Source organism: Erpetoichthys calabaricus, chromosome 18 (assembly GCF_900747795.2).
Source record: "Erpetoichthys calabaricus chromosome 18, fErpCal1.3, whole genome shotgun sequence".
Classification (NCBI taxonomy): Eukaryota; Metazoa; Chordata; class Cladistia; order Polypteriformes; family Polypteridae; genus Erpetoichthys; species Erpetoichthys calabaricus.
Window position 1 is genome coordinate 21,765,099 of NC_041411.2, and position 27,382 is coordinate 21,792,480.

The window sequence follows — 27,382 nt, forward strand, 5'->3', positions numbered from 1 at the left end:
AAAAACATTTAGAAACGGATAAACCAGCACACTCTGACAAACATAACAGCATAAAGTTGTATCAGTAATGCTATGGTCAGGGACCACGCCGAATCGCATATTCAATATGTTGTGTTTAAGCTGTAATACTGTAATAAAATACAAAAAATGCAGAGGTAGACCAAAAAAAAAAAACTGTCTCCATATGAAAAACAGTATTTAAAGGATAACATCATTAAGGAAAAGAAAGAAATTCTGTGAGGTGTTTGCTCAGCCCCTGACAGTGCCACCTTGCACCAAAGTATACACTTCGACTGTGCAAAGAAGTATTAAAAGATATGGTCCTCTAAAACGTGTTGCAAACTAAGGAATACATTGTTACAGAAAGACAAAAAGCAGAACAAATTGTAGTAAGGGGGGAAAAAACTATACAGCATGGAACAACAACCAGTAACAGAAGGTCTTTAACGTGATGAATCCAAATTAGAAATTTTAGGTTCATACAGACTCTATTATTTTAAAAGAAAAGTTTATACGTAGTAAATCAGTGCCAGTCCGAAGCCTTCTGTGACACATGGTGGAGGCACCATCATGCTACTGGTCTGCACTTAAGCCAATGTTATTGGAGATTTGGCTAAATTTGATGGAATAATGATTCAACCGATTGACACCGATGTCTTAGCCATTAATGGACATTGCATTTACTAAAGAGTTCCTTTAGCTAACCTTGGCAACATCAAAGCTGAACTACCAATCTCAATTAAATTAAATTCACCTTGCTAAAATCTGGGGAATGACTAAGCCAGGTGTACACTGAACAGGCAAACACCAAGTCTATAAAAAAGTGATTTAAAAGTCTGGTGATATAGTAAACCACATCATTATAACTCATATACTAAATATTAAAGTGTTTCTGCAGTGAAAAAATAAGCATGGCTCCAAAGCAGACTCTTGTTATTTACAGTCAATTTGCCAAAAACCTTGTTTCTTCATAACATCTAATGTTAGAATTCAGCAGAATAAAGTGCCTTAACTTTCCATTAATTATTTCATAATGTCCATACAGACAGAGAGACAGACAAACAGACAGACCGTCAAGTCAGTCACTTCTGGGATTCTAATCAGTGATGGGCATATTCTCCAATTTCATCAGATGTTCTGTGCACAGCCTGCAGCTTTCATCTGCTGTTCAAAGAAAGCATGGGACGCCAGCCACATGAAAAATAAAAAGCCAGCTCACAGATTTCACTGATATGCTTTCTCTGGAGTATGCTGCTGTCTTTCCCATTTACACATTTCATGCTTCCATTCATCAACCAGTGAAAAGCAAATTCAAAGATGCTAAAAAGACAATTGCCCAGGAAAATAAGCACATTTACATGCTTTAGAAAATAATGCACAGAAAAAGCCTGCTGATTGTGCCAGGGAATGCATGTGAATGATTACCAGAGTGCAAGGTGCCAGTGTAGGACCAACTTGAAACTAAGCCTTCCTCTATTGCCTGGCTGTACTTTTGACTTGTAGGAGGAACATAAATCTTTCTGAGAAGGACTTCTGCCATGAACCCACTGGCATGTTAAAATTATAATCACCTGGCAACTAAGCCACTCACCTAAAGAGCTGGATGCAATAAGAACAAGGTTAATCAAGCTGAAGTGACAGTTCTCACTGGTGCAGCAGACACACACTTCTTCATGAGAGCTGGTTTGATTCAGTCATGAAGTGACACAAAAAAACATCTGAAAATCTTTGAGTGCAGAAATTTTTCAGGGAGTAGCATAATGTCGACTTGTATGTCTACACACAGAAAGTGAACCATGTCCTTTTATTATCAATAATTAACTTATCATGTACTGCAGCATTGTATCTACATGAAACAAAAAGCAAACTTATTGGCAAGTGCTGCTTTGGGTTAAGGACATTTTTCCAACACTGAGAATTAACACTTACAATATGATGCCTAAGGACTAACCAATGGAAACATATACTTTCCTAAACATGAGAGAGAAGAGATATTTTAGTGTGCCACAGACCTGCTACCTTCATCCTGTGGCTTAAAATCACTTTAACTACAAATAAGCAAAAGAAATAAAACAAGAGACAGAGAAATAACAGTGAATTTCTACACTTCAGTAAAAAACAAGTTCTGCAACAAAAATATTAAAGAATAATTAGCCAAATAAAATTGTACTATACCAGGACTGGAAGTACTGTAGTTTGTTTTAATACAAAATACTTCAAAAGTCCTGAGTTCAAATCACAGTCTGGATTTAGCATACTAAACATGTGGGCTTAATTGGAGGTATTCCAGGTTCCTCCTTACATCCCAAAGGCCTTTTATCTATTGACTTTAAATTGTCCTATATGAGCAGGTATGTGAGGGTTAATTAATGTGCCCTGCAATGGTGCACGGATAGATATTGAGACCCATTACCCTGAAATGGGCTCAGAAGGTAGCATTCTCCTGGCATCTGCCAAACCCAGATTCGTCCACCAGACTGCCAAATATTTAAGCATGATTCATCACTCCCCCAGAGTGCTATGGCGGCATGCTTTACATCCCCATTGTGTACGGCTGCTTGGCTATGGAAACTCATTTCATAAAGTGTTCAATGCATAGTTCTAGTAGTAATAATAATAATACGTAATAACTGAGTCCAGAGGTAGTTTTGAACACTGTTGTGAGTGATGCAACAGAGGATAGGTGAATTTTAAACTCTATGAGCTTCAAGACTTGGCAGTACCACCCTGCAAGTTTGCATGGTCTAACACTTCATGACTGAAAGTTGTTGTTGCTCCTAGATGCTTCAACTTCACAAAAAGAGTACATACAGTTGACCAGGCAGATCTAGTAGAGCGTAAGTTTTACAAACTGACTTGTGGCAAAAGTGGCCTCTTATGACAGTGGCTAGTCTAACGTCACTGAGCTTTCCAGTAGATCCCATTCTAATAGTAGTGTTTGTTAATGGAGAGTGCATGGGGAAATGTCTTGATTTTAGACACCTGTTAGCAATGTGTGTAGCAGAAACACCTGAACTTAATCATTGGAAGGATGTTCACATACTGTATTTTGGGCCACAGAGTGCATATCCTTTGTGTACCTCTCCCTGTTGTAAGCAGGCTCTCTGAGTTATGAGTAAAGTCTAAGAGCATGGAATTCCACAAACTAAAGAGAAGAACGATTTGGGTCAAAAGGAAAATGTAAGGGCCGTGCCCAAAACCAAAAACTCACAAAACACCCCAGAAGGAAATGCCTTTCCTAAAAATTCAAGCTGCAGCACACAAATCGTGGTGTCAAATCACACAGTTCCTGCTTTCCCTCTACAGTCTCCAAAGGCAAAGTTCCAAAGGCAGAGAAATGCAAATATATCAACACATAGACAAACATGCAAGAGCTGATCTGCACATGTGCATATGAAAAACAGGTATTCAATCTGTACTCGGTATAAAACAACCACTAAATGCTTTACAGAGCAAACAATATTTCATTGCGGTACTAAATATACAAACTGGGTTGATCAATAAATAGAACTAACAGCAAATGAACACATTTACTTAGAGGATTCTGAAAGCAAACCTTGAAGATTTACAAGCAACAATCCAAATACATTATAATATCAAGCACAGCTGGACTCAGTACCTCTTAAGTATTACAAGCACAAATTTCTGTTACTAAAACACATATAATAAATGCAAATGCATTTGCACAAAAACATACATGCATGCACATGAACTCTCAAAAGCACATACTCTTTGACACAAGCACATATAGAGATTTGTTCAAATATGCTCAAACTTGTACATTCAGAAAGACACTGAAATATTCGAGTGACCACTCATATGTGAACAAACACATGCATATTTACATACACAAAAGCAGAAGACAAAAAGTATGTTCATTTCCACATTTTCATACAACATATACTGTACATGGAATGAATATAGTCACGCAAACACACATGTCCAGTTACACACATACTCCAGCTAGCTAAATATCTATGCACAATATGCACAAACATCTGCACCAGACAGACATACACACATATGCAGAAGCAAACATGATCATGTACTTAAACACCCAGACATTCACAGAGGCATATGTATACAGAAACACACACATGCCCAACTCTGGCAGCAGTGGCTCATATATTGAATTTGTTCAAATGAACCTAATGCGTCTGTAAAGGAACAATTGCTAATGACATGGCTAATTATGGTTCGGATGACCACAGGTAAATTAACCACTAAACCAGCGAAGCTAGTGTGATACTAAGCCAACAAGAGAAACCACAGTAAGTGATAAAATGAGATGGGGAAGGAATGATGCGGACCAACTTTGAGGTTTCTTCTAAGCAGGTGGGATGTCAGAAACAGCAACTAAAAATATTTGTTTTAGGGGCTAATAGATTTCAACATTTGGGAAAAACCTAAACCGTTGGATTGAATGGGTTTATGTCATTTAAAACTACAAATAAAGGCTTAATAGTGAATATATATTTGTCTTTGTTCTAGAAGGTACGGGGCTCCAAGTTCTAGATGACACTCTCATGAGTATTAGGACATTAAGAGAAACAGAAACGCAAAGGATAGGAGACAAGGACAGGGCATTACTCTAAAGGAGTATTCTTGTTAGGTTATCCCATAGATGACCTGACCCAGGATAAGATTCTTTTTGAAACAGAAAAATATATTGAACCTCCCAGTGCATCACAGTCTATATAGCTGGCATTTCCAGAGTATATCCATGAGTACATCTGTAATGCTTCTATGGAGAAAACTATTTATATTACAGAAAATAACCACAAAAGCTTCAGTGGAACATGAGGACAATAACAAGACAAATTCTGAAATCATAACATCTGCCACAATGAGAACAAAGCACTCACTGCTTCTTTTATTGTGAAGTTTGCATCTAGTGCTTCAGTGTACACAACATGTCACAGAAAACACACACTCATATGTATTCTTCATGAATTACAGAAACGCTGTAATACCTCATAGCTTTAGAGGTTTGAGTATGTCTTTGAACCTGCTTGCTGCCTGTGTGATATTTTACAATCTTTAACCTAAGTTGGTTTGCAGCTGAAACTCTGGTTTACTACCATGTACATGTTCGAGCTGCTGACAAATTACGTTGACCCAGTGTAAGTGAGTATGGCTGCGTGAAAGAATCTGTCCAGTCTTGGGTTGGACAATGGTTTATGTATAATGCTGCCAGGACAGTTTCTGATAATGTATGGAAAAACAGAAGAAAATGAAAAATATAGGGTATATATGTTTACAGAGTGATTATAGTCACGTGAACAGGATATAGTGCAATTCTTTCTTGCATATAAGAGCCTGAAATTCACTTATTTTTGTTGAATATTGTTTTGTACATCAAATTAAAGGATGCAGTTGCCTCAGATTTATACATTCTTATGCGAGTCCTCCAGTGTACCCAGCAACAATGACTACTGGCCCTGTTGTGAATGTTCTGTTATTAGATGTGAGGCCTTGCTAACTCCCATCTCATTACAGAAGCAAAGCTGATGATGCAACACACCGAATGCTTATAGTCCTTCATTGAATTGGTGTTTTGATATGTTACCCCATTAGCAGATTTGTTGATAGTGGTTGTAGGTGTTGTGAGCAACACACATTAAGGAATCTCCTGCTACTCCCTGTGAAAAGGTTTGTGGCTCCAGGATCAGACATCTCAGTCATCTAATAAAGTCTGATGAGTATCATTCTCATTTCCTGTGCTGCCAAGATAGAGAGGTCTGATATGATATATAACTGAATAATTTGATGAAAAAAGAAAGTATTCACACATCTTTATTTGATTTATCTAGTTTGAACATATATACATCTTTATTAGATTTCTCTAGTTTGAATGTGTATGCTACCTTAAATGGACTGACAGTATGAACAGACTCTTCTATATTTACACAATGTGATCACAGATGAGGAGTGTGGTGGATGGCCGGCTTCATATTCCGGCCCTCACCCCCAGGCCACCAGGAGGAGCTCTCCCAACAGCATGGACGGGCCCCGAATTCCAGCAGGGCCTCATAGACTATGTAGTTTTTATGCACAGCCCTGCTGGATACCTTGGGGACCACTGGGAGTCGCTATAGGGAGGCCCGTGGACTCATATATGCCCTATAACCCGGAAGTGCGTCATAATCCAATGACAGGAAGAAACGACGTGCTTCCGGGGTGAAGATAAGGACTGTTTACCCTGACCCGGAAGGAATAAGGACTTGTGGGTAATGGAACGGACTCTGGGAAAGCCCAGACATTGAGCTGAGCTGGGAGGTAGGGTGGCGAAGTGTCTGGGAGAGGAGGAGAGAGTATTATTGTTGATTGATTAGTATATGAGTAGTGTGGAGTGGAGGGTGCTTGGGGCACTGTATTGTAAGAAAATAAAGAAGTCTTGGACTTTCACCTGGTGTTTGGAGTGGTACCTGAGGGTTCAAGAGGTGGATCAGAACTTCAACTGCTACAGGAGCATGACTAGGCCAGAGCTCCTCAGTAATGCAGAAGTGGGATTTGAACTTGGAGCCATTCAGTTTCTAGCCCCATAACCCAACTATCTGGCTACCCTGTCACAATTTGCTGTGAACAGCTCTCTATTGAAACAGTCTTTAACAATTTCTCTCTCTGCTCTCACTGGTTATGAGGGAGAAGTGCACATGCCACATCATTTGTGAACATTTGCTCTGAAGGAAATGCAAACCTAATCACTTTTCATTTTGAAGCTCTCTGATACATTCTTCTTAGCTTCTCATGCTGCACTGGGAAAAGGCTAAAACTTGTCAGCTCAAATGGGGGCCTTGCCGCCTTGAAAAGCTTTGCATGCTCTTTCATTTCAAGTTAAAAGTGACTGAACAACTCCATTAAGTGAAGAGGGGCATTCATGAAGCAAGCACTAAATCTAATGAAAATAAAACAACAGAGTAGACACTGATGAAAATACATGCTTTTTAATGGGTTTCTATGCTTACAAAATTTGCTTTTTCATCAGTTTTATGGGAACTCAGGAATGGGGTGAGGGTTCCTTTTAGAAAAGAAAATTAAAAAAACAGGATATTCCAGTAACTTTTCATTCACTTCATGCACTAACTAATTAAGTGAAAATGATTAAAAAACATACATGAACACAAAAAGTAAAAAACAAAAGACAATGAAAGGAAAAACAAGCATATGTATACTATAGTAAGAAGAGTAAATGGTGCGGAAAATTCTGAGTAGCCTTGGCACTAACACAATTTACTGTAAAGCATAAGGCTATAGCTTCATTCCTCATGCTGTGCTGTGTGACGATGAGCCAATCACTTTACCTGCTAGCACTTATACAGTTATACAGTAGAATTGTGGGAAAATGCTCCACTAAGCACTTGGAAATTTTAAATACGCCATGTATAACAGTAAAATAATACTCTTAAATTAACTAAACAGTCAAATAAATACATTAATACAATTAAAATGGAAGAACAATCCATTTTCATCAAATATACCAGCAATCCCCAAAATATTACAAGGAAGGCATATATCATAAAGTGGCCTCTCATTTATGAACTATACAAAAGGAAACAATGGTAGCACAGGGAGAACATGTATACTCCACAGTTAGGCGCATCTATTCTGACCAAACAAATCCTGTGCTACTTTAAGTATAACATATGACTTCATTTTTCTAATTCACTGCATTTTCCAGATAAAGACTATGATGGTTGTGCAGCTTGAACCAAATGAGCAGAAAAAATTACACTATTCCAGTATTTCCTGTGTAAACCTAACTAAGCAGGATTTGTGTCAGCAGATGCCACATTTAATCTGATGTATCTGGGCACCCAGTGTTGCAAGGACGCATGGGGTGTTGATGGCTTAAAAATGTTTGGAAAAATACATCAGCACAAATTCTACTGTCAATTCAGTATTTAGCAAAACAATCTGGGAATTTGATCCAGTTTATCAAAACTTGACATTTGTTTGTGTGTTTTAACAAATCTGCATTTATACGTGTACCAGTTCTGTATTTAGTAATTAGTATAATCTGTACTTATATTTTAAGTGAAAATTGTTCACCACGCTCTACACAAAAAAAGTGATTTTCATTCTCACAAAGGAAATCAAAGGAAAAGCATATGCATGTCTTCTAGGATGAAATAAACTCTTAAGTGGCTGATCCACCCTTCTTGAATTACCTAGCAATGCAAGTGGCATGGTGGGCTCTACCCCAAGAGCAGGCACTAATGAACTATTCGTGATAACTTGGGATCTATCTGCAACCAGATTATAGAAACAACTCATAATGGCGTGTCTGGCCACATCTGTATGCCCTGGCTGCGCGCTTCATTACTCAGCTGCGGACAAACCATTACTGCACTAACAGAAGCTGGACGACTGTTATATTCATGCTAACAATGCCACACAATGAGAAGTAATGAGAATTGACAGCTGCTGCTAAATTTCAATAGACCTATTGTCTGAGTGGAATGGACCTATTGTTTTCATTTTTTGCTTCATTCCTGGGGCAAAGCAACCCCCCCTTCCCCCCAACACCCCCGTCAAGTTCATGACCATTTCTGATACACACTTAAGTCTCAAGCCAGACAAACAACTGAAAATTCATGCTCCTAAATAACGGTCTAGTTGCCAAGCGACAACTTTGATCATATTTTTCTTGGATGAGTGCCACTGAGCCTGAATAATGCGATCTATTGTCTGGCAGAATTTCAGGGATTTCCTAACACCCCCACACTACCTCTCCATAAGTGATGTACTAGCCCCCCACTCAAAATCAGATTTGGACTGTTTTCTAATCAACTGTCAGGAATGTAACCAGAGTCAAGAAAGAAAATAAAACCACCAAAAGAGTAGGTCTTTGGCGCAGCTGAAATGCTTTGCAAAATTATTTTTCCCTACAGCATGTGGACACCCGGCTTTTTGGCAACAGTGTTTATTTACTCAGCAGATACCTTAGCCATCTCCAAATCCAGCTATAAGAAATGCCTTTTTTTCCATCTACACAATAACGTTTCTGTATGTGCAGCAGGAACCAATACGTGCAAAGTGAAGCAGGAAACAACCTAAGGAGATGTCAAGGTAACAGTGTTGATGTACAGATTTGGGGTGGAAGGTGCATAAAGAAGCCAATCCTAAAAGCGGTTCAGTCCAGGTCACATGTAGGTCACTTGGAATACAGCCGGTGTGAGTCTGAGATGGGCTGGATATACAGAACTATTTGCCATGTCCCATCACATTTTGATCACAATGTCTATAGAGTCACAAATTCAGTCTTTTATTTAATAATGAGACAATGTTATTAGGCTAGATTTGTAACTCAAGCCAAACATTAGGAAATGACCATTCATGTATTTTCATTTCCCACTTAACTCAAATTGTGAGCATCAGAATTTAACAATAAGCAAACATCAAAAGACAGGTGCTGCATTTCACAGAATGTCAGTCTATTCCCGATTTTAACAATCTTTACAGATACTAAGAAAAAAAACAACTGGGGTTGAGTATCCCTAATCTGAATGCTAAATAATCTGAAACTTTTTGCACGCCAACATGACACAGACACTAGGGGTCTCTTTGGTAAAACTTTGCTTGGATTTAAGCGTGAAAATATGCGTACATCGAAAAGTGGTTGTGAATAAAATATGTGCAGATTCAAAATAGATTTATTCTTTCAGAGATGGATGGGATTGGGAGGAGTCCCCCTGTAAAGCTTAGAATATTATGAAGCAGCAGAACACACAACTGACGATCTGGTGGTGCGTGGGGGGATCCTACGCTGCATCGAGCACCATGAAGGAAACAACACATGACTGACAATCGGGAGTGGTGGGGATTTCTCTGAACAATAGAGTGCCGCTAAGCAATGAAACATATTCAACTAGCTTTGTCTCTGATGCAGTGACACAATAACACCTGTGCAGCAGGTCAAAAGTGCTGTGCAGCACCATTAAAATTTCTGATTACTTGTGCGTTAATAGAATATCAGTGCTTATGGTTAACAAATGCAGCTTCGTGCTTGCTAAGAGTCCTTATTGAATTACAAGTTCAGTAAATTGCTCCAATTACAATAGGCCAACCAGACCATGCAGTCAATTGCCTTTTTATGTTAACAAATAAATGTTATGTTTTATGTATTTACATACACACCATATGAAAACTGAATGAAGCGCCTTGCTGGTCAGTTAATGACTTCTAGCAGAGCAGGCATGATGGAGTAAAGGTTGGGTGAGATAACCCTGAACTATCAGTCAGTTCCCTGGAAAATGACAACAGGTAGCCGATACAAACTGACGAAAAACCAAAAACGTTTTTCAATGTCAACATGCAACACGGGCCCTCTTAAAAGGTATGTAAAATCGAGTCTGTACATCATATGCATCATTTTTTACATTGCAATAACGACTCAGTGATATGAATTATTATACGCATGAGTCGTTATTTAGCTGGTTTGGTTGCATTTCACTACATGATCAAGGGTGTCCCCATTGTGTACATGCAAATATTCCAGAGTGCAAAAATATCCAAAATACATCTGGTCCCAGACATTTCGGATTAGGGATACTCTACATACTATACCATATAATGAACTAAAATCCTTACCATTATAGATGCCAAGCTGTTTTGTGAATTTCCCCTTGGGATTAATAAAGTATCTATCTATCTATCTATCTATGCTTGTAATGTTTACTTCTAAAAAGAATGAACTTCTAGGATTGACTGTTGAAAAATTATGTTCAGGTTTCCTGCCTTGCATACCCAGTACAAATTCTTATTAGTATGCCTCCTTTCAGGAACCTTAGAGCCTGTTGAAATAAACTCCCTCTGAGTCTACAAGTTTGAGTGCAAATGGTCCTGTACCAATTGCCAGGAAGAAGGACTTAGAAAAGGGACTGTGCAGGATGGCTGAGATCTTTAAAACCACTGTTTGTACCCACTTAAATGTGACCACTGGCTTCTCACAAGAATAATTCTGAACAACACAAAGACAATTTGCAAAGCTGCTGGATTTTCTTGGTCTTTAAATTTAAGGGGTCCACACTATATTCACCTGCACCTAACGCTAAAAGGCTAAAGGAATAATGCCCTACAATGAATGGCTGAGCAAAGCCACTTGTATGGGATGTAGCACAGTCAGCACATCAGACAACCATTACATTTACCTATGACTGTTACATATATGACATCACCATTTAGCTAATACATTATAAGCACATGAGCACATAGATCCAAAACATGTCACATAACAAAAATGCCTGAAAAAAGTAACTATGAGACCCATCTTAAATGAAAAACAAAACAAGAAGACAATTCAAAACATTGTCTTCGGGTGCCATTCAGAACACTACCATTAGCTCTCTTTACATTTTATATTATATGATACATACAGTAAATACTGTCTGAAAGCTACAAATAGCAATTACACTAGTAATCATTAAAATCACTCTAAGATGGTCAAAACCTAACAAAATTACAAAGAAGATGAAAATGATCTGCATACTGTATCTACTGAGTTTTTAGAACAGTTTTCGTTTTAGCAGGAGTGGAAATGATAAGATAGCCAAAGTTCCATTGTAATGGAAGCAGTGTGCATATGCCTCTGGGAAATTATCTTCACCATGACAGAAACTGCATCAGGGGTTAGCTGGAGGAAGTTTGTTGGATTTCATACAAAACTTAGTCCCAACTGTTGGCAAAGCTTGAGGATTTTTCTGTGTGACTGCACAATAAACAAGGCATACACATGGTGCCTCATCTTTCAGCATATGCTCATTCTTATCCCATTGCTAAGTCCTTGACAGAAAGCAATACATTAAAATAAAGGATTAAGAACAAAGTCCAAATGGAAAAGGGTCAGCTGGTCATTTTTTATGGCACAATGACCGAAAACAATGTTCAAGCTGATGTACAATTCCTTGGATGCTTTACGCTGAAAACACTACTGTTATTATGAAGCAGATTATTAAACATTTTCTGGCACATAGGTTTAATATATGACTATAGTAGGTAGAAGTATCAAAAATACAGTATAAGGATGATCAGTCTGAGCTTTTCAATTATGGAAAGCTATCAAAAGCAATCAGAGACAGAAAACAGCTTTTTTTTCTTATCTGAGAAGGAAATCTGAACAGAAACATCTTTGCCTCTGTCTTTTCAAAAGGAAGGCAAGCAAAATTCTCCACATCCTGGGTCAGGCAAATTTCAAACAACAGAATGCTGTTGTCATCATCTGATGCTGAAAACTGTTCTACATCGACTAAACTCTTTTTAGGTTAAGGGTTCAACTATTCAGAGAGACAGAATACATTAATAGCAAAACACATTTTATCCATCTGCCGAAATGTATAAAAAAGTCACATCAGTTAAAGATATGAATGGCACTTTCTGAAAGACCAATAAACATAGGCAGATGAATATACAGATTTGAATAGTACTATATCATTGACAGACAGACAACCAATCAAACAAACAAACAAAGTAAAGCTGTTAAGTCTACTAAAGAGCCATTTCCAATCAAAACACCACATATTCATAGGGGAAAAGCCCATCATTAAACAAACAAGAATATAATTATTTATAATGCACTCTCTTTTACAACACTTTTGAGAATTTAAAAACATGCAGGTTACAAGACTTGCTCAGTGTCACACTGAGAGTAAAAGATGAGGCCTAAACTCGCAGTTTGAATGTCTTAATCCAAATGCCTGAAGCATGACAGCCGTTCTTTATGATGATGTCGAAGAGAAAGTGACAAAAATATGCCTGACTCTTTAATTCTGTATTTGAGATACTGTAGAGTCTACAGTCTACAGTGTAGACTGAACTGTGATAGGAAATGTGTGGAATTAGGGAGTATGTCAATGTTGAGCATTGTAAGATGTGCAGAAGAAAGAACTCACTTAAAAATCCACAATTCTTAACATCAATATATAAAATGCATCACAAAATTAAAGATTAGGGTCATTATAATTTACATGCTGTTTACAGATTATATGGAAAGGCAAATGATATCCTAATTCTTCCACAAGATTACCATTACTTGCTTCTGCCCAAACAATAAATAAGCTCCTTGTACCAATGTATTGAAGATTCATGATTTCTACTGTCTTAGGTTAAACAACATGCCCAAAAATACATGGCTGGGTCAGGCACCCTATCAGTCTCAGACGACAGTCTTCGGCAGTTAAAAGCAAAGTCAAAAATATAAGATCAGCTGTTTAACTGAACAAGTCAAGATATCCATTTCAAGCTTTGGCACTAATCCAGGGCAGGGGTCTTTACAATGGAGGAGGAGGAGGAGGGAAAAGCAAACAGAAAATGGTCTCTTTACACATACAGGAAGGTGAGTGCACTTAAATAGTCGGACTACTAGTGGCACTTGTCTGCACATCTTTAAATTCCAATCCCAGCACTGCTGAGAATCAATCATAACATCAGAAAAAATTGGACTCATTCTTGAAATACCGGAACTGACTGGTGCAGCAGAGGGTTCAAAGGAATTCTGCATTTTAAACTTTCCATCTGTTATCAGGTCAAAGGTGATGGTCAGCATAACCCCCACAGCTGTTTTAAACTACGATCAATAGGATGCAGTACATTTGGGGGTTAATATGGAATAAAAAAAACAGTTGAAGCTCCAAAATAATGTGTGCCATCAATATATGCAGTGAAGTCGGATATCACAATAAGCAATGAAATACAGATAATCTCAAATAAATGGACATATTCAGATATTTATGCTCCCAAAAAGTTAAAAAATAGCTTTTACTGCAAAGCTCTTTTTAAAGTGGGTAGCACAGCAGCATTATACATCCAGTGTACTCAATCTGGTTGCTTTCTGCGCTGTGTCTTCATGATCTCACTAGGACAGTGCGAGTTCTTCCTTCATGCTGTTCAACTCAATTTAATTTTATTGTTCAAAAAGGGAAATTGTGTTTGTTGGCCATCTTTACCAGAGAGACAAAGACATCACATTAAAAACACACCAAAGAAGACCTCAATCATCACAAACAAACTTTGTACAAATATACTGAATATACCAGTAAACATGATACATATATACAAACAACATATGACTCTATATATGTATATATTAGTATAAACAAGACTCCAGACCTCCAAGTTAACCCTCTTTGGTTGTGAATGTGGCCCTATGATGAGCTAATGCTATGGTTAGCTCTTGACTTACACTCAGTGCTGCCTGGGCAGACTCCAGCCCTCCACGACCCTAAAATACATTTTGTGGGTCTGAGAATGCTGTGCTATGTACAGTTTTATCAATAACAAATTGTTGCTTGAGAATGCACTTTGTCTAGTTAAAAACTTTTGAACACTCTGAGGATTTTCCCATTGTAGGCTAACATTTTGAAATTAGGACATAGATAATCAATAGCAAATTTCAGCCCTCATACTGAAACAGTCAACAGTCTAAGTGTCAAAATACAGCTGGAGAAGGCATGTATGTGAAAGACAGAGAAAGGTTTATAAATATCCCATAGCTCTAATAAAAAAAAGCGCAAACAGGAGAACATTTTGATTCATGCAGACTGCTTCTGGAGGCCATGGAATGCCATTCAGCTATGGACATCAGCAGTCAGGAAGGGGAGGGAGTGTCTAAATTTAAGGATTCAAACTAACAAGACAAAGAAACACTGTGCATGTCTGTGGGAAACATGCTCCCCCACAATCCCACCTGCCAGTTACACCAATACGCCAGGCATGCTGTACACACCCTAGAAAGCTTTACTACTTAAAAAACAATCAGGCAGGCAGGCAGGCGGTGTGGCCCTAGTGGTTAAGGAGTGGCCATTCTGCCTCCACCACTGCCTCACTTTGAAAAGCTCAGCTAGTCATTTAGCCTCTCACCACATTAACTGTACAGACATGAAATAAATTTGTTATATCAAAACCTGTAAAGTACTTAGGATAGTGACCATTATGGATATACATTATATAAAACTATACCACACTTTCTGTAGTAAAATTAAACAGCTGAACGGTGAACCTGGGTGTTGTAAGTCACTTTGCATAAAAATGACAACTACTGTAAAGAAATAAATGCAAGATAACTCTGCTCATGAAGCTCTCTCCCCAAGTGTTCCTTTATGGCTATGTAAAAGGGAGGACTTTCTGTTTCGAGTTTAATCAAATTGACATGTAGTCACAAAAAATAATAGAAATTTAAACAGCACACTTTAAAAAGTGACAGGGATATGACAGCAAAAATTAAAATAAATTAATAAAAAATGAGACAGCCAAGATTCCTACATCCCACTCCTTCTGCTAAAAAGCACAAGTGACCGTAATGTTACTTGGCCCTCTCCCTTCTGCACAACAGCACAAACACGCAATCATTTCCTTAGCAGATAAAATCATCAAGAAGGAAATTGCACAGGTCTGCAGGGATCAAATGTTTACGGAATCCCAGACACACTAATCACCTTGCGGATAAAGCTTGCTGTCTCCTTATAACCCATCTGAACTCTGAGGATGCCCATTTGAGCGTGACCACAGTGACTGTTTTATTTATGATTCACCTCTTTAAAGAAATAACACCATGACAGAACACAGACAAATCCTTCCTCCCTTTCTTCTCTTATTCTGTACCCTCACTAAACATGTCTCAGGCACTGCAGATCCAGAAACGATGCTCTACACCTTACACATGTGATCAAATAGGACTTTAGGAAACTTGAACTCATTTTGGCAGGAAGGAAAGTTGAGCCCACTGTACAATTGCCCTTGTGCCACTTTTAAGCATTCTGCCTTTGTTGATACTACGTATTATTCATGTAACAAAACAACAGCTTACAATTCTGATATGCCTGGAGAGCTCTGATACAAAATACTGGTCTCAGGAGGAGTGCTGCACTCAGCTATTAGCAGATCCTCCGAATTCCAAAGTCAAGTCAAAAGTGTCCAAGCTGGCCAGCCTGATGCAGAATGATTTTTTTCTCCTGACACAAGGCACTTTGGCAGATAAAATGATATCTCCCAATCAGGCTAAACTCACAAACTAAGATGGTTTCCCATGCTCTTGTTATCTCCTAGTAAGATTACAGCAATTGTCTTTTAAAAGTCCTGCAGAAGTGTTAACAAATATGATCTGAAACAATTGAAATGGCAATCTACCCATACACTGATTGAGATAAACTGATTTCCAAAGTGCTTCAAAATCCTTTTCAAGATGTGGCTGCTACCTCTCTGCTGTCTACCCTAAAAAACCTATGAGACTCAAACAAACTTGTGATCACTACCTTCTCTGTGCCCCAAAGCCATGCTCATTGGGCTGTCTGTACTAAGTAAGTTGTAATATTAAAACTGAGGTTGAACAGAGGTGACTGTAAAAACCTCATTTTATAATAATAACCTGTGAAACATCGCCTTATCCTTTTCATATATGATATTGGTGTCTTTACAGTAATATCTAAGTCTCTTCTTCTGTAAACTGAATACTGTGTCTGATTAATCATAAACATCACTGTAATGATGTAAATTACTACACAGTAGAGCTTACTATGAAAGACTGATTGATTTACTGATGAGCTCCATTCACCTGACGAGGCTAAGTGCAGGTGCCTAGAGCCCGTCTCACGTGCCTAGGCAGATCCAGGTGTCAGGAGTGCTTTCATTGTGTGGATACTAGGCATTATTGTACATATTATACTACAGTGAAAAATACTTTGAAAACACTATTTTGTAATTTTTGCACCCCTCACTGGTTCAAACACGCAATTCAATGTGGAAACTCCGTCCTGATTGACGAATCTCTGTTTTCCTTTAGTACATAATTCACGTTAGGTACACATTTCCCATGCTGTAAGAACAGAAAGAAGAATACAAAGAAATATCAAGAGCTAAGGTACCAACCTGTTTAACTTCTGCAGGCATTGACACTGTTCCTTGTTCTTCACTAGATACGTTAAATACCAGATTATAGTTTGGACAACCGGCTTTATATATTTCTGCCTTCACTACAACACAGTCATTTTCTTTCCGCTCAGAGGCGGAAAGAAATTATTTCCAAAGACCAAAATGACTCCAAAAAGGTCTGATATGTGTGTTCCTCCTCCTATTTTAGGTCCCTTTATTGTTGATCTTTGATGGAGAACGAAAGGTTGCCTCCTCCAGTTTACCAGAAAGGATAAAGTAGCTCCAAGGAGTTTTGTATCCAACCTAGCTCCAAAAGAAAAAGTACCAACTGTCCGCACAATACACAGAGAAGTGCAACAAAAGGAAAAAGAAAAATCAGCAAAGGCAGACAAAAGAGAGCCCCCGTTAAGTATGTGCTCCCGTCCTCTTTCTGAAGCAGACTGCCGACACTCTCCACAGAAGAGAGCTTCTCCGTTTGCCGAGCCCCCTCTGACAGACAGCCACAGCTGGAGCGGCACATAAAGCCCCACCCTGAAGGCTCTCAGCATAGCATGTGCGCACACTCACATAAGCTGAAATCACTCTCTTAACTTCCAGCTTCTGTTTCCACTGCCACTGGAAAGCACGGCTCTGAAATCCACTGGTATATTTCTCTTTGGACTAGTTTCCCGCTTTTGGCTGCAAAATAATGGGTAACTGCCATGTTGGGTTATGCACAACCCAAAAATCAGAAGACCAAAGGGAATAACCCTTGCCTAGCACCTCCGCACAGTGAAAGTGTTGTCCTATTAAATAATTTAGCAGTGCCGCATTGTGCTAGCTGGAATGCTTCTCTCTGTGAGATGCGGCACTGAAGTGCGAGAGTAACTCTAACAAACGTCTCCCAGGTGAATGGCTTACAGTCCACAACTCATCCCCTGCGTTCTCGTCTTTGCCAAGCTGCTCATTAACATGACAAATTAGTGGAATGGATGCACACACTGATCAAAGGCTTCAAAATCTTCCTCAAACAGCATCCTTGTGCAAATGTGACTTCTTATTTTACATACAGTGCCCTTCTACAAACTGAGAAATTGAAACTAGTGTGTACAATGAAGATATCTCATCACCCAGTGTTCTGCGCTAAACAGGTGATGTCCAGCACCTAATGGTCTAAGCAAGCCATGCACAAAAGGCAATACCTCATCTTAAATAAAAAGTAAGCATTAATAGGAGTTGGAAGAAACACTTAAATGACATGCTGTAAGGTAGAAGAATTTGTAATGATAGCTATTAGTATGAACTTTACTATTCAAAAATGCACTGTTAACTAACAGTACATTTATTGCACTGCAGCCTGCTTCACACACCTAAACAAGCTGTTCAGCCAATAGATCCACCACACCAAATAAATAAAAACAAAAATGTTTTATGGTATAACCTAACCCAGATAGGAAAATAGAAAAGTGCTGTCACACTCACATTGAAATAAAAAAATATTACAATTTGAATATTCGTAACTGAAAATGTCATATATTTCATTTGGTTCCTTTGGATGCTGCTATGCAACATTCTGAACACTATTTTTAGGCTACCATCTAAATTTGGACATTCACACATCAGGTCTGGTATCAACCAAGTCATGTTTTTGGTTGGATAGCTTCTACTTACTGTCAATGGCAACTTTTTCTGTAATGAGAAAGAGTAGCATAATTATTGTCAAAAGCAGGATGGTCTTGTGCCACCATCTTTTCTTTCAGCTGGGAAAGCTGAAAGGAGAGTATGCCTGAAGGTTGATTAAATCCAAGGAATCAGAGATCAATTAAAATGAAATACAACAGCAAGTGGAAAGGTCTGGTAGGACCCCGAAGCCAATGACTAAACAGAAATAGACCAAAGAAAGGAGACATACAGAGAGGCTGGGTAGCAGACCTACCCGTTTTTCTTCTGGCAGCATAGAGTGTCCTTTTTGTCTTTTGCTGAATATGTTACATGACATCTTATAGTTTGTTAAAAAAAAGTTTTATGTATTTCTGCCTCTACTATAATACACTTTATTTTTACTCAAAAAGTGTCTGTTGTGAAAAACCACACAATCAATCTATTAGCCATTAGGTCTTCATTTATTGCTTTACTGTGAAAGTGAAGCAGTGAGCAAAGCTCAAAGGAACAACTCAATTTTTTTCTATTTGTGCTTAGTTTAATTGCAAAAGGACTGAAAATATTGAAGTTATTTCTGTATGCGAACAATCCTCCTAATACTGTACTAGTGCTGTTGTTCCTTGGATAATACAGTACTAGGATGCTGAGGGTTGAAAAGTTCACTGCTGTTCTGTTTTACTATATTGGAAGCTCTAATAAACAAACGTTATTTAATATAGTGCTTTGAATCCTACTGAGCACAATCAAAAGGTGCTTTTAATGGTACAGTGCAGAAATGCAACTGCTTAGAAACCAACAATTAAGACACTTACACAGGGTCATGGACATGGGACAGAAACAGGAACCTTGTTTAACTCCTACAACCTTGGTCAACAGGCAATCATATTTGAAATGAGGAGTAAAAAACAGTGATGTAATCCTAAAGATAGTTTGGCCAAACAGATCAGTCTTCTTGAAAACTTCTTTTCTGGCCACTGTTTAGCTTTATCAAAGCTAGACTTATGATTAGATGGCAAAGAAGGTCTACATAACTTAAAAAATTATACTAGATAAGGTATCCCAATATTTTTTGTTTTCTGTATTATGACTACAGTGTTATCACACCACCACAAATGAGCGCCAGAAAGCAGATGTGGGAATTCAAAGATAAATTAATGCTAATAAAATGACCTCATTTGATTAGCTTCTGTTTCTCATAAATACACAGCATGAAGGCATCTGCTTGAAACTATTTATCAACCTCCATGTGAAGGCCAGAAGTAGAACAAACACTTTGTACTTGAAACCTAACTTTAAAGCACACAACTCTAATACGAAGAGTAGGAGGTACGGTGTTGAGGAGTTCTGTTTGTAAGATGTCTGTTTTGCTGCACCATTGACCTTCTGACCCCACTGAAAAGGAGGCTGGGATTGCAGAGGTCACTGCAGGGGATGAAGCACTTGGGATTCATTGTTTGTTGGGATGAAGTTGTGCCGCTGCTGCTGTCATTTACCCAAGAAGCTTAGGAAAAATGAATAACCACCCAAAAAGTTCACTATTATTCTTCACAGAGACCCTCTCCAGATAATCAAGTACTGTACATCCATCTATGTACTCTCTGCTTAAGACAGGAATATAGATGTGTCACATTAAATCAAAAAACAAACATTTTTTTCTTTATGGCTTCACTATGATATGTTAGCAGGGGGCTGTTATTGAAAACTTCAGTAGCATATGGGCTTGTAGATTGCAGACATCCATCCATCCATTTTCCAACCCGCTGAATCTGAACACAGGGTCATGGGGGTCTGCTGGAGCCACTCCCAGCCAACACAGGGCACAAGGCAGGAACCAATCCCGGGCAGGGTGCCAAACCCACCGCAGTAGATTGCAGACATGTGTTTAAAACGAGTGAATAATCTTTTATCTGATATTATAAGACACAAATTTTGGGAATAACCCATAAAAGAAACTGCAAATTTCCATGAACATACTAGCTCATGAAATATACTCTCAGAATTAACAATCACATATAGATGACAGAGAGTTTAGTTATATGGCAATGATCCAAACAAAATCACCATTTAACAGCATGCCTGTTCTGTAATACAGGATCATTTAAACAGTTAACTTATTATGCCTGCACATACTTAAAGAAATTTTAGTTTCTTCGTATATATAAGTCAGACTGAGAAGGAGAATCAATGAGTTATTGTTGCTTGTGATCTTCAGCAGGGGTAGCTTTATGTTTCAATCCAGGCTTTGTTTGTCTTGTCTTTATAGAGCTTGCATATTTTCCCTGTGATTTTCTCTAGGTATTCTGATTTTCCAAATAAAAAGACTCCAATATAGTCCATGGTAAGTGTATGGTAAGTCCATGGTGTATATATGGTAGGGCCTAGTTTCTCCCGTGTGCCCAATGTTATTGAAATAGTTTCTGTGCAAACTGTAGGCAGAAGTGACTCTAAACTGGTTTTCTGCAGCTATAAGGCAGCACAACTTCCCACAGCTGCACAAGTGTAATACAAAATTCCAAATATGCCTAACTGTGATATTTTAAATCTGGTTCACTTTGATACAATTGCTTTTGCAATGACCAAATGGCATTTAAAGTGTGAAATATGTGAAAGCATTGGCCATCTGAGGGAGTTACAAGCAGTTTTAGAGTACTGAGCACAAACAGATGAGCAACAAGACGTATTTGATTAAAGGAGTTGCAGAGATCAAACTTTTTTAGACAACAACTAACTTTTGCTAAGTCTGTGAGTTAGGTTTCACTGATGCAAAGCTTCATTTCTTTCTGGACTCAAATTTTACAGTATGACTGCCATTTTCCACAAATTATTTTCTTTGTGTCTTTTTCTGGTACTTCTACTACTACTACTACTACTAAATATATAACCTTAAAAAAAGCATCACTTCACATTGAATGTTCATGAATCAGGTCTTGAGATTACCAACAGCAACAGCACTTTGATTTAAACAGCTAAATTTTCATCACCTTTAAATTAAGAAACCACTATGAGCATGTGACATGATTTACAGCCAGCGTAATCCCAAAAACCTGCATAATAGTCTGTGGCAAGGAGATCTGTTCTTATGAGACCAAAATACATGACTAATGTAAACACTGCATTATATAGGGTTTTCAATTATTTGGCTCTAATTCTAACAACTGACTGCTGAGTTCCATTAGAGAAGACGAGTAGTTAACCACATATTCCTGTTCCTTTATTTATATAAATGCTTGTTAAAAGAAGCAGTAAATGGTGCTATAAAGAGGCACCATGGCGGAGATGACACCTTACACATTACCTTCTGTTTGTAGTTTATACATTCTTACTGTGTCCTGTTTCTGGGTCCTCTGATTTCTGTCTCCATTCAATAAAGAGTTATGTTAAGTTGAAGTGCATCTGCAGTTTGCACTTGCGTGATTAAGAGCACCCTGGAATGGCCTAGCATGACATATATGCAAATATATACGTCAGCTCCTTGTGATCCTGTAATGTAACAATAAGCATCAGTAATCAAGAGTTGGTGATATATATTAAGTATAAGTTATAAGTATTGAAAATTCCACAGTGAACTAAAAACTGAATACCTGACTAAGAGAACACATCCAGCTAATAGAGAAAGAAAGTAAAAGATTCAACAGCCATGGGACAAAAAGCTACTATGGGAACTGCCATACATTCATATTGCCTTCACACCATCCTCCACACAATCTTTTAAAGTTAGAGCAATTCCCCAAGAGGCATCACCAGGTGATAAACGCTGCTAATCTGCAGAGGCGCCCCATCGCTGGGGATGCTTAATGACTGCATTTATCTTTGCTACTACAGATGGATAATGTGTTTAATATTCACCCTTTGTATTTTGTTTCTAGCAGCAAATGCTTGAAGACTCAATTTAACAAAACTGTCTTGAGCCAAAACATATAAGTTGTTGCCTCTCCACCTATACTTATTCCAAGTTTTGACCAATACATCTTATACTTTCCAAAACAAAAAGACTCAACAAAAAACTCTAGTACAATGGAAAAGATGCAACTCACTCTTTAATAGAAAAAATTCTTGTGGTTACAGAATCAAGTCCCTCTCCCAGAATGGTCTGTTATCTGAGTAGATGGCAAGTTTATTGTAATGCAGTAGTTCACCATACAGACTTTAATTCTAGAGGTGGGAGTGATCATTTCAAGCAAGGCTGCAGGATGAAAACACCTAGTTCAGTCTCCCCTTTCCTGTATAGAAACACTGTGTTTAGGGGTAGCACAGGTTTAGGAGAATGACAGCATTGTAGTAGTTAACACCTGAGAATGGAAGGATGTGAATATTGCCAGAGAATGAGACTGTTCAGTCTGCCCCAGCTTCAAAGGTTGTTTAGGTTTTGTGGATACATCTCTGTGAAACACTTTACAAAAGTCACTTTGCCAAGCTCTATGTAATATGCTCTTTATTTATACAGTATAATATATTCTTTTTTTTCTGGATGTGATATCCGGATACTTAAAATCTAAAACAGACTTCTGTTTTACATGAAAGTTTCTACAGATGCATTTTATTCCTCTGTTTCGACAGTTTTGGTGTAATTACCTTTTCTATCTACACTAGCTGTCATATTTGGTCTTGCACTACTGTTTTAATGTAATTTTCCTGTATTGTTGACCTTTTCAGTTTGAAACTATATACTTTATATGTTCAGTAAAGCACCTTGTGGTGGTGTATTATAATATTTTGTTTTGGCTCTTGTCTATTAGGGAACCCAACAGATCTTCATGTTAACTAATTTAATGATCCCGTAGTTTCTTATTTGATAAGAAATGACACAGACTAGACTACTACTGTAGGTTAATATTTTTAAAGGGTCGTTATTGTCTTGTGTAAGGAGTGTAGTGAAATTCTTACTTACGTATGCTAGTTAACAAGCAACACATCACCATTTCCAAGGATTTAATTGCAGAGACATTTCTAGATAAAAAAGGCATCAGACTGAGGTACCTTGAGTAGGTTAGCCTAAAATAAACATGGTATAAAATAAAAAGAGATGAGTCCTACATACAAACAGTAACAGACAAGTGTATTAAAATGAACAAGGTAAATTAAACAGAAATGGCTTTTATATCCATGTAATTGTTACTGCATCTCCTGTGACGGTGCCCATCTACCTTGTTTTCTGTCCCTCTTTTCCTGTGATGTCACAAAAAAACATTTTCACTCTGTTGCCAATATCTTAATGATGAATCATTCTGAATGTCTGCAGACTTCAAACAAGGAAAAAAATGTTCATCATCATGTTTCATTCGTGGATACAACAAGCTGGACCTGCTCTATTCAAATGATAATGATGTTAAATATATATCTATGGTACAAATGTCTGACCATCTTACTGCCACCTACAACTCTGTTATTGACAGCAGCGCCTTTCTATTGTCCAAGCCAGACGTCCCTATGTGCATTTAGCAGGGTTGTTGTTTGTTTTTATTATAATACTTTCCCTTGGGGACAAATCAATTATAATTCATCTATTTATCTAACTTAATATTAAAAGTGTGCAGTTTTGATGAAATGTAAACATGACCCGCTTAGTTTGTCACAGGAATGAAGGATTAGAAACAATGAAGAAAAGATTTATAGCAAAGAAACAAAGCTTATCTGCATAAAGGGTTGCCAACATTTGAAATTTACTGTTGGAATAACTCAGTGGGGAGGATACATTCCAACCTTAAACAAATGTAGCTCACATTATCTTTGAGAAGAGATAAGCTGCCATGGCCTACAAGAAGTTGCTGTGTTGAAACTAGTGAAGGTCATTCTTTTTGGCCTTATTGTTATAGAGTAACTGCTTACTGTAATACTGAGTGACTGGCCTCATTCTCTATGCATTCTTTTATGTTTAAAACAGTTCCTAATCAGAAAGAAAGATCTGTTGGCCTTACTTCTTGTGCACTTCTATAGCAAAAGTCAAAGGTAGAAACATATGAATAAAGTTCCAAAGCAGATCCACTCAATCTAAAACTGCCAAGAGTATTTCCATCCCTGTCTTCTGCTATCCACCATGCTGTCCTCAATCAAAGTGTCACAGAGTGATGTGCATCCTGCAATACTGATTCTGCCCAAATGTAACAAAATGTCTGCTGGATGAGTAAAAGTCAACTATCCACAAAGTTTCAAGGGGTTAAATCAGACCTCTATGGCACAGTCCATGCATGCAGATCAAATCAGTTAACTCAACTGCTAAAAACAGATTCTAAAGCCAAGTGCAGCCTGTTTTACATTAAAGGCACCTCTAGGTCTGCTGACAGCCTAATACATACCCCTAACCATATATGGTCAAGATACACAGATGGGCCAGGCCAAGAAAGAAATCTATATTTGCATCTACAAAAAAGAAAACCAAACAAATCTAATTGCTAGGCTCCATACGTTTAATGACAGTGGAATAATAGGATATCAGACGTTAGCTAATGTAAGCAATTATTCAGTCTTAATTAGACCCTGCGCTTTACATTGTTAAACACTACACTTTAAATCCATATATCAGTCAATGAACAAGAGTAAAGTAAACAAACAAGGAAATACTAGGAGGAGGCATGATTCATATGAGTAGGGAACAATAGAAATAACTGGATGATAGGAAAGGACAAGCCAATCCAACAGATACATGAAAGGTTTTAGGTAACTATTCTAGTTTAAAAGAAAAGTGCTTTAAGATCAGAAAAAGAATAAGACTGAAGAGGCTTTTTTTTCACCTGGTTGGACTGCCTTGGTCAGGCAGAGACCAATTAAAATTTTGCACCCCACTATGGCAGTTGCAAGGGTCATTAACATAACTAAAATAAGATGTGTGGTGAAAAATATAAAAAATAAGTAAATTCTGCCTACAAGTCACTACACTACCTCTTGGATACAAAAATTCAGTTTTGTCTCTCCATCATCCCCCACTCCTGAATATTCTTTTTCAAATTTTGTCTGTGAAACTTACACTTCATAGGCAGCTAGATATTTAAACATGACAAATTCTTTACCATCTGATGGAACATTTGACTGAGGTCAGTCAGCATTCTGTACAACTGAAAAAGCTGACTCCTGCACAGTTAGCAAACACATATTTTAGTTCCACATATCCTTGTGTAGTCTTGAAAGGTGTATTCATCATAACCTCACCCAACGTGAAGAATTAAGTGCAGCAGTATTTTAGGAAATCCACATCTATAAGTGAAGTATAAGTGAACAATGAGCAAAAATGGGTCTATGGGATCTGGTCCCATAACTGAGTCTTAAAAGTTCACCTTGACAGAGTGCCACGTCTAGCACAAGAAGGTGACAAAAATAACCAAGATTTAAATATTGTCCCCTTAATATGCTACACCTCAAAACATGCTAGTGTATTAAATCTGTAAAAAAAATCCTCCTAACACATCTCTTTTTGTGAGCAGTGAAGGTGTGTTATCAGTTTATAGCTGGAAGATTGACGTCACATGGAGCCTGGCAATAGCGACAAATCTAATCAGCAACACTCTTTTGCGGAAGACTTAACAGAGGGAAAACTTGTTAGCAAACCATGGCTTTTCGGTTGTCAGCTAGTAAAAATGTGTTGGCTTGCTAAAAGATGCTGTATAAGGCTCATGATGAAAGTGACCTTTCAGGTTGAAAATTGAGACTATGGGAGAAAAAGGTTGTGTGCCTTTGAAATATCACTAAAAAGCTTAATTTACTCTAATTGTGTTTGCTTGCTCCGTATTGCTTATTTTTATTTTTAATTATATCTATTCAGTTTCATAAAAACGTATCTTGATAAATAAATTATTACGTGGTATCTTAAAATGAGTTTCAACATGTAATACTGTGAGCAAATTATCTTTTACAATTACTAAACATTAAAACTGGTAAAACTTGGCATAAATCAAAAAATGTGAAAGCGTTTCATAAGTCACAAACATCCCTACATCGTCCTCTACTGTAGTGTCTATTTCTGTTTATTATGCTGTAATGTAGAGCACTCTCCTGGGAGCCATAAAAGGCGCAGAGACCTTTACTGATTCCATCAAATCAATTTTTATACCAGGCTGTAGACCTTATACTAAAGTAAAACACAAACAAGGACAGTGATTTCCAAGAATGTGCCTTAACAATACAGTGTGTGATCTGGTACAGCATGCTGCCAGTATTATCCTAAAAGCCACAATATGTGAGTGTTGCCTAAGCCCACTCCTGATGTGCAAGGATGGGACTGATAATTTAAAGCTGTATTGGAAAGCTTTGTTTTACATTTTTTAGGGTTAATAGCTTATTTTGAGGATTCTTTTCTCAATAGTGTGCATGAACTTACTCAATCAAGTTTCTTTCTGAGTGAGCTGAGAAATTATCTGAAGTTGTCTGACACTGTCCACTAGAGATAAGACTATGGCTTATTAACTTCAGCTATAGCACGAAAACCTTGTGACGTAAAGGAACTGAACTAAAATGGACACAAATAAATTAATAAAAAAGAGAACATTTTAATCCTTCAAGATCTTTCATAATGTGAAAGCAGAAGAGGCTGAGGTAATTTGATATGACCCCTGGGATTAATTTAACAGTGCACTTAATTTGGATCCTTGAATGGGCACTAATAATGGAGGACTAACCCTTCACCATTACCCTTTCAGTTATGAAAACAGTTTTGTAATCCTAAGGAGCAATTTTTTAAACAAGTGTAAGGCAAGATATTTTATTACTATATGTAATTTGCTAGATGAATGTCTAGATTTTATCATTGCGCATTAAAGGAATACTCCACTTTGTTATAACAGAACCCAATGATGGCGAATGGAGTACAATGGCAAACAATGTGAAAAATGTCCACAGAAAAAAGAAAATCTCACAATACTTGTGTTGTATAATCCACGTGTCAGTTATC

At 37.8% G+C, this 27,382-nt stretch overlaps 1 protein-coding gene across 22 annotated transcripts in view; it reads right to left on the reverse strand.

The window, feature by feature from the left end:
• arvcfb (ARVCF delta catenin family member b) overlaps window positions 1–27,382 on the reverse strand; it is a 319,610-nt gene that overhangs the window by 177,748 nt on the left and 114,480 nt on the right. The window contains exon 1 of one of the 22 annotated variants that reach the window (XM_051921273.1): window positions 16,861–17,347. The exons of the other annotated variants lie outside the window; for them this stretch is intronic. Within the exon in view, the coding sequence (XP_051777233.1) occupies window positions 16,861–16,881 (21 nt within the window). The 5' untranslated portion in view covers window positions 16,882–17,347. Of the gene's footprint in view, window positions 1–16,860; window positions 17,348–27,382 lie in introns of those variants that run through there. 22 annotated transcript variants of the gene reach the window in all.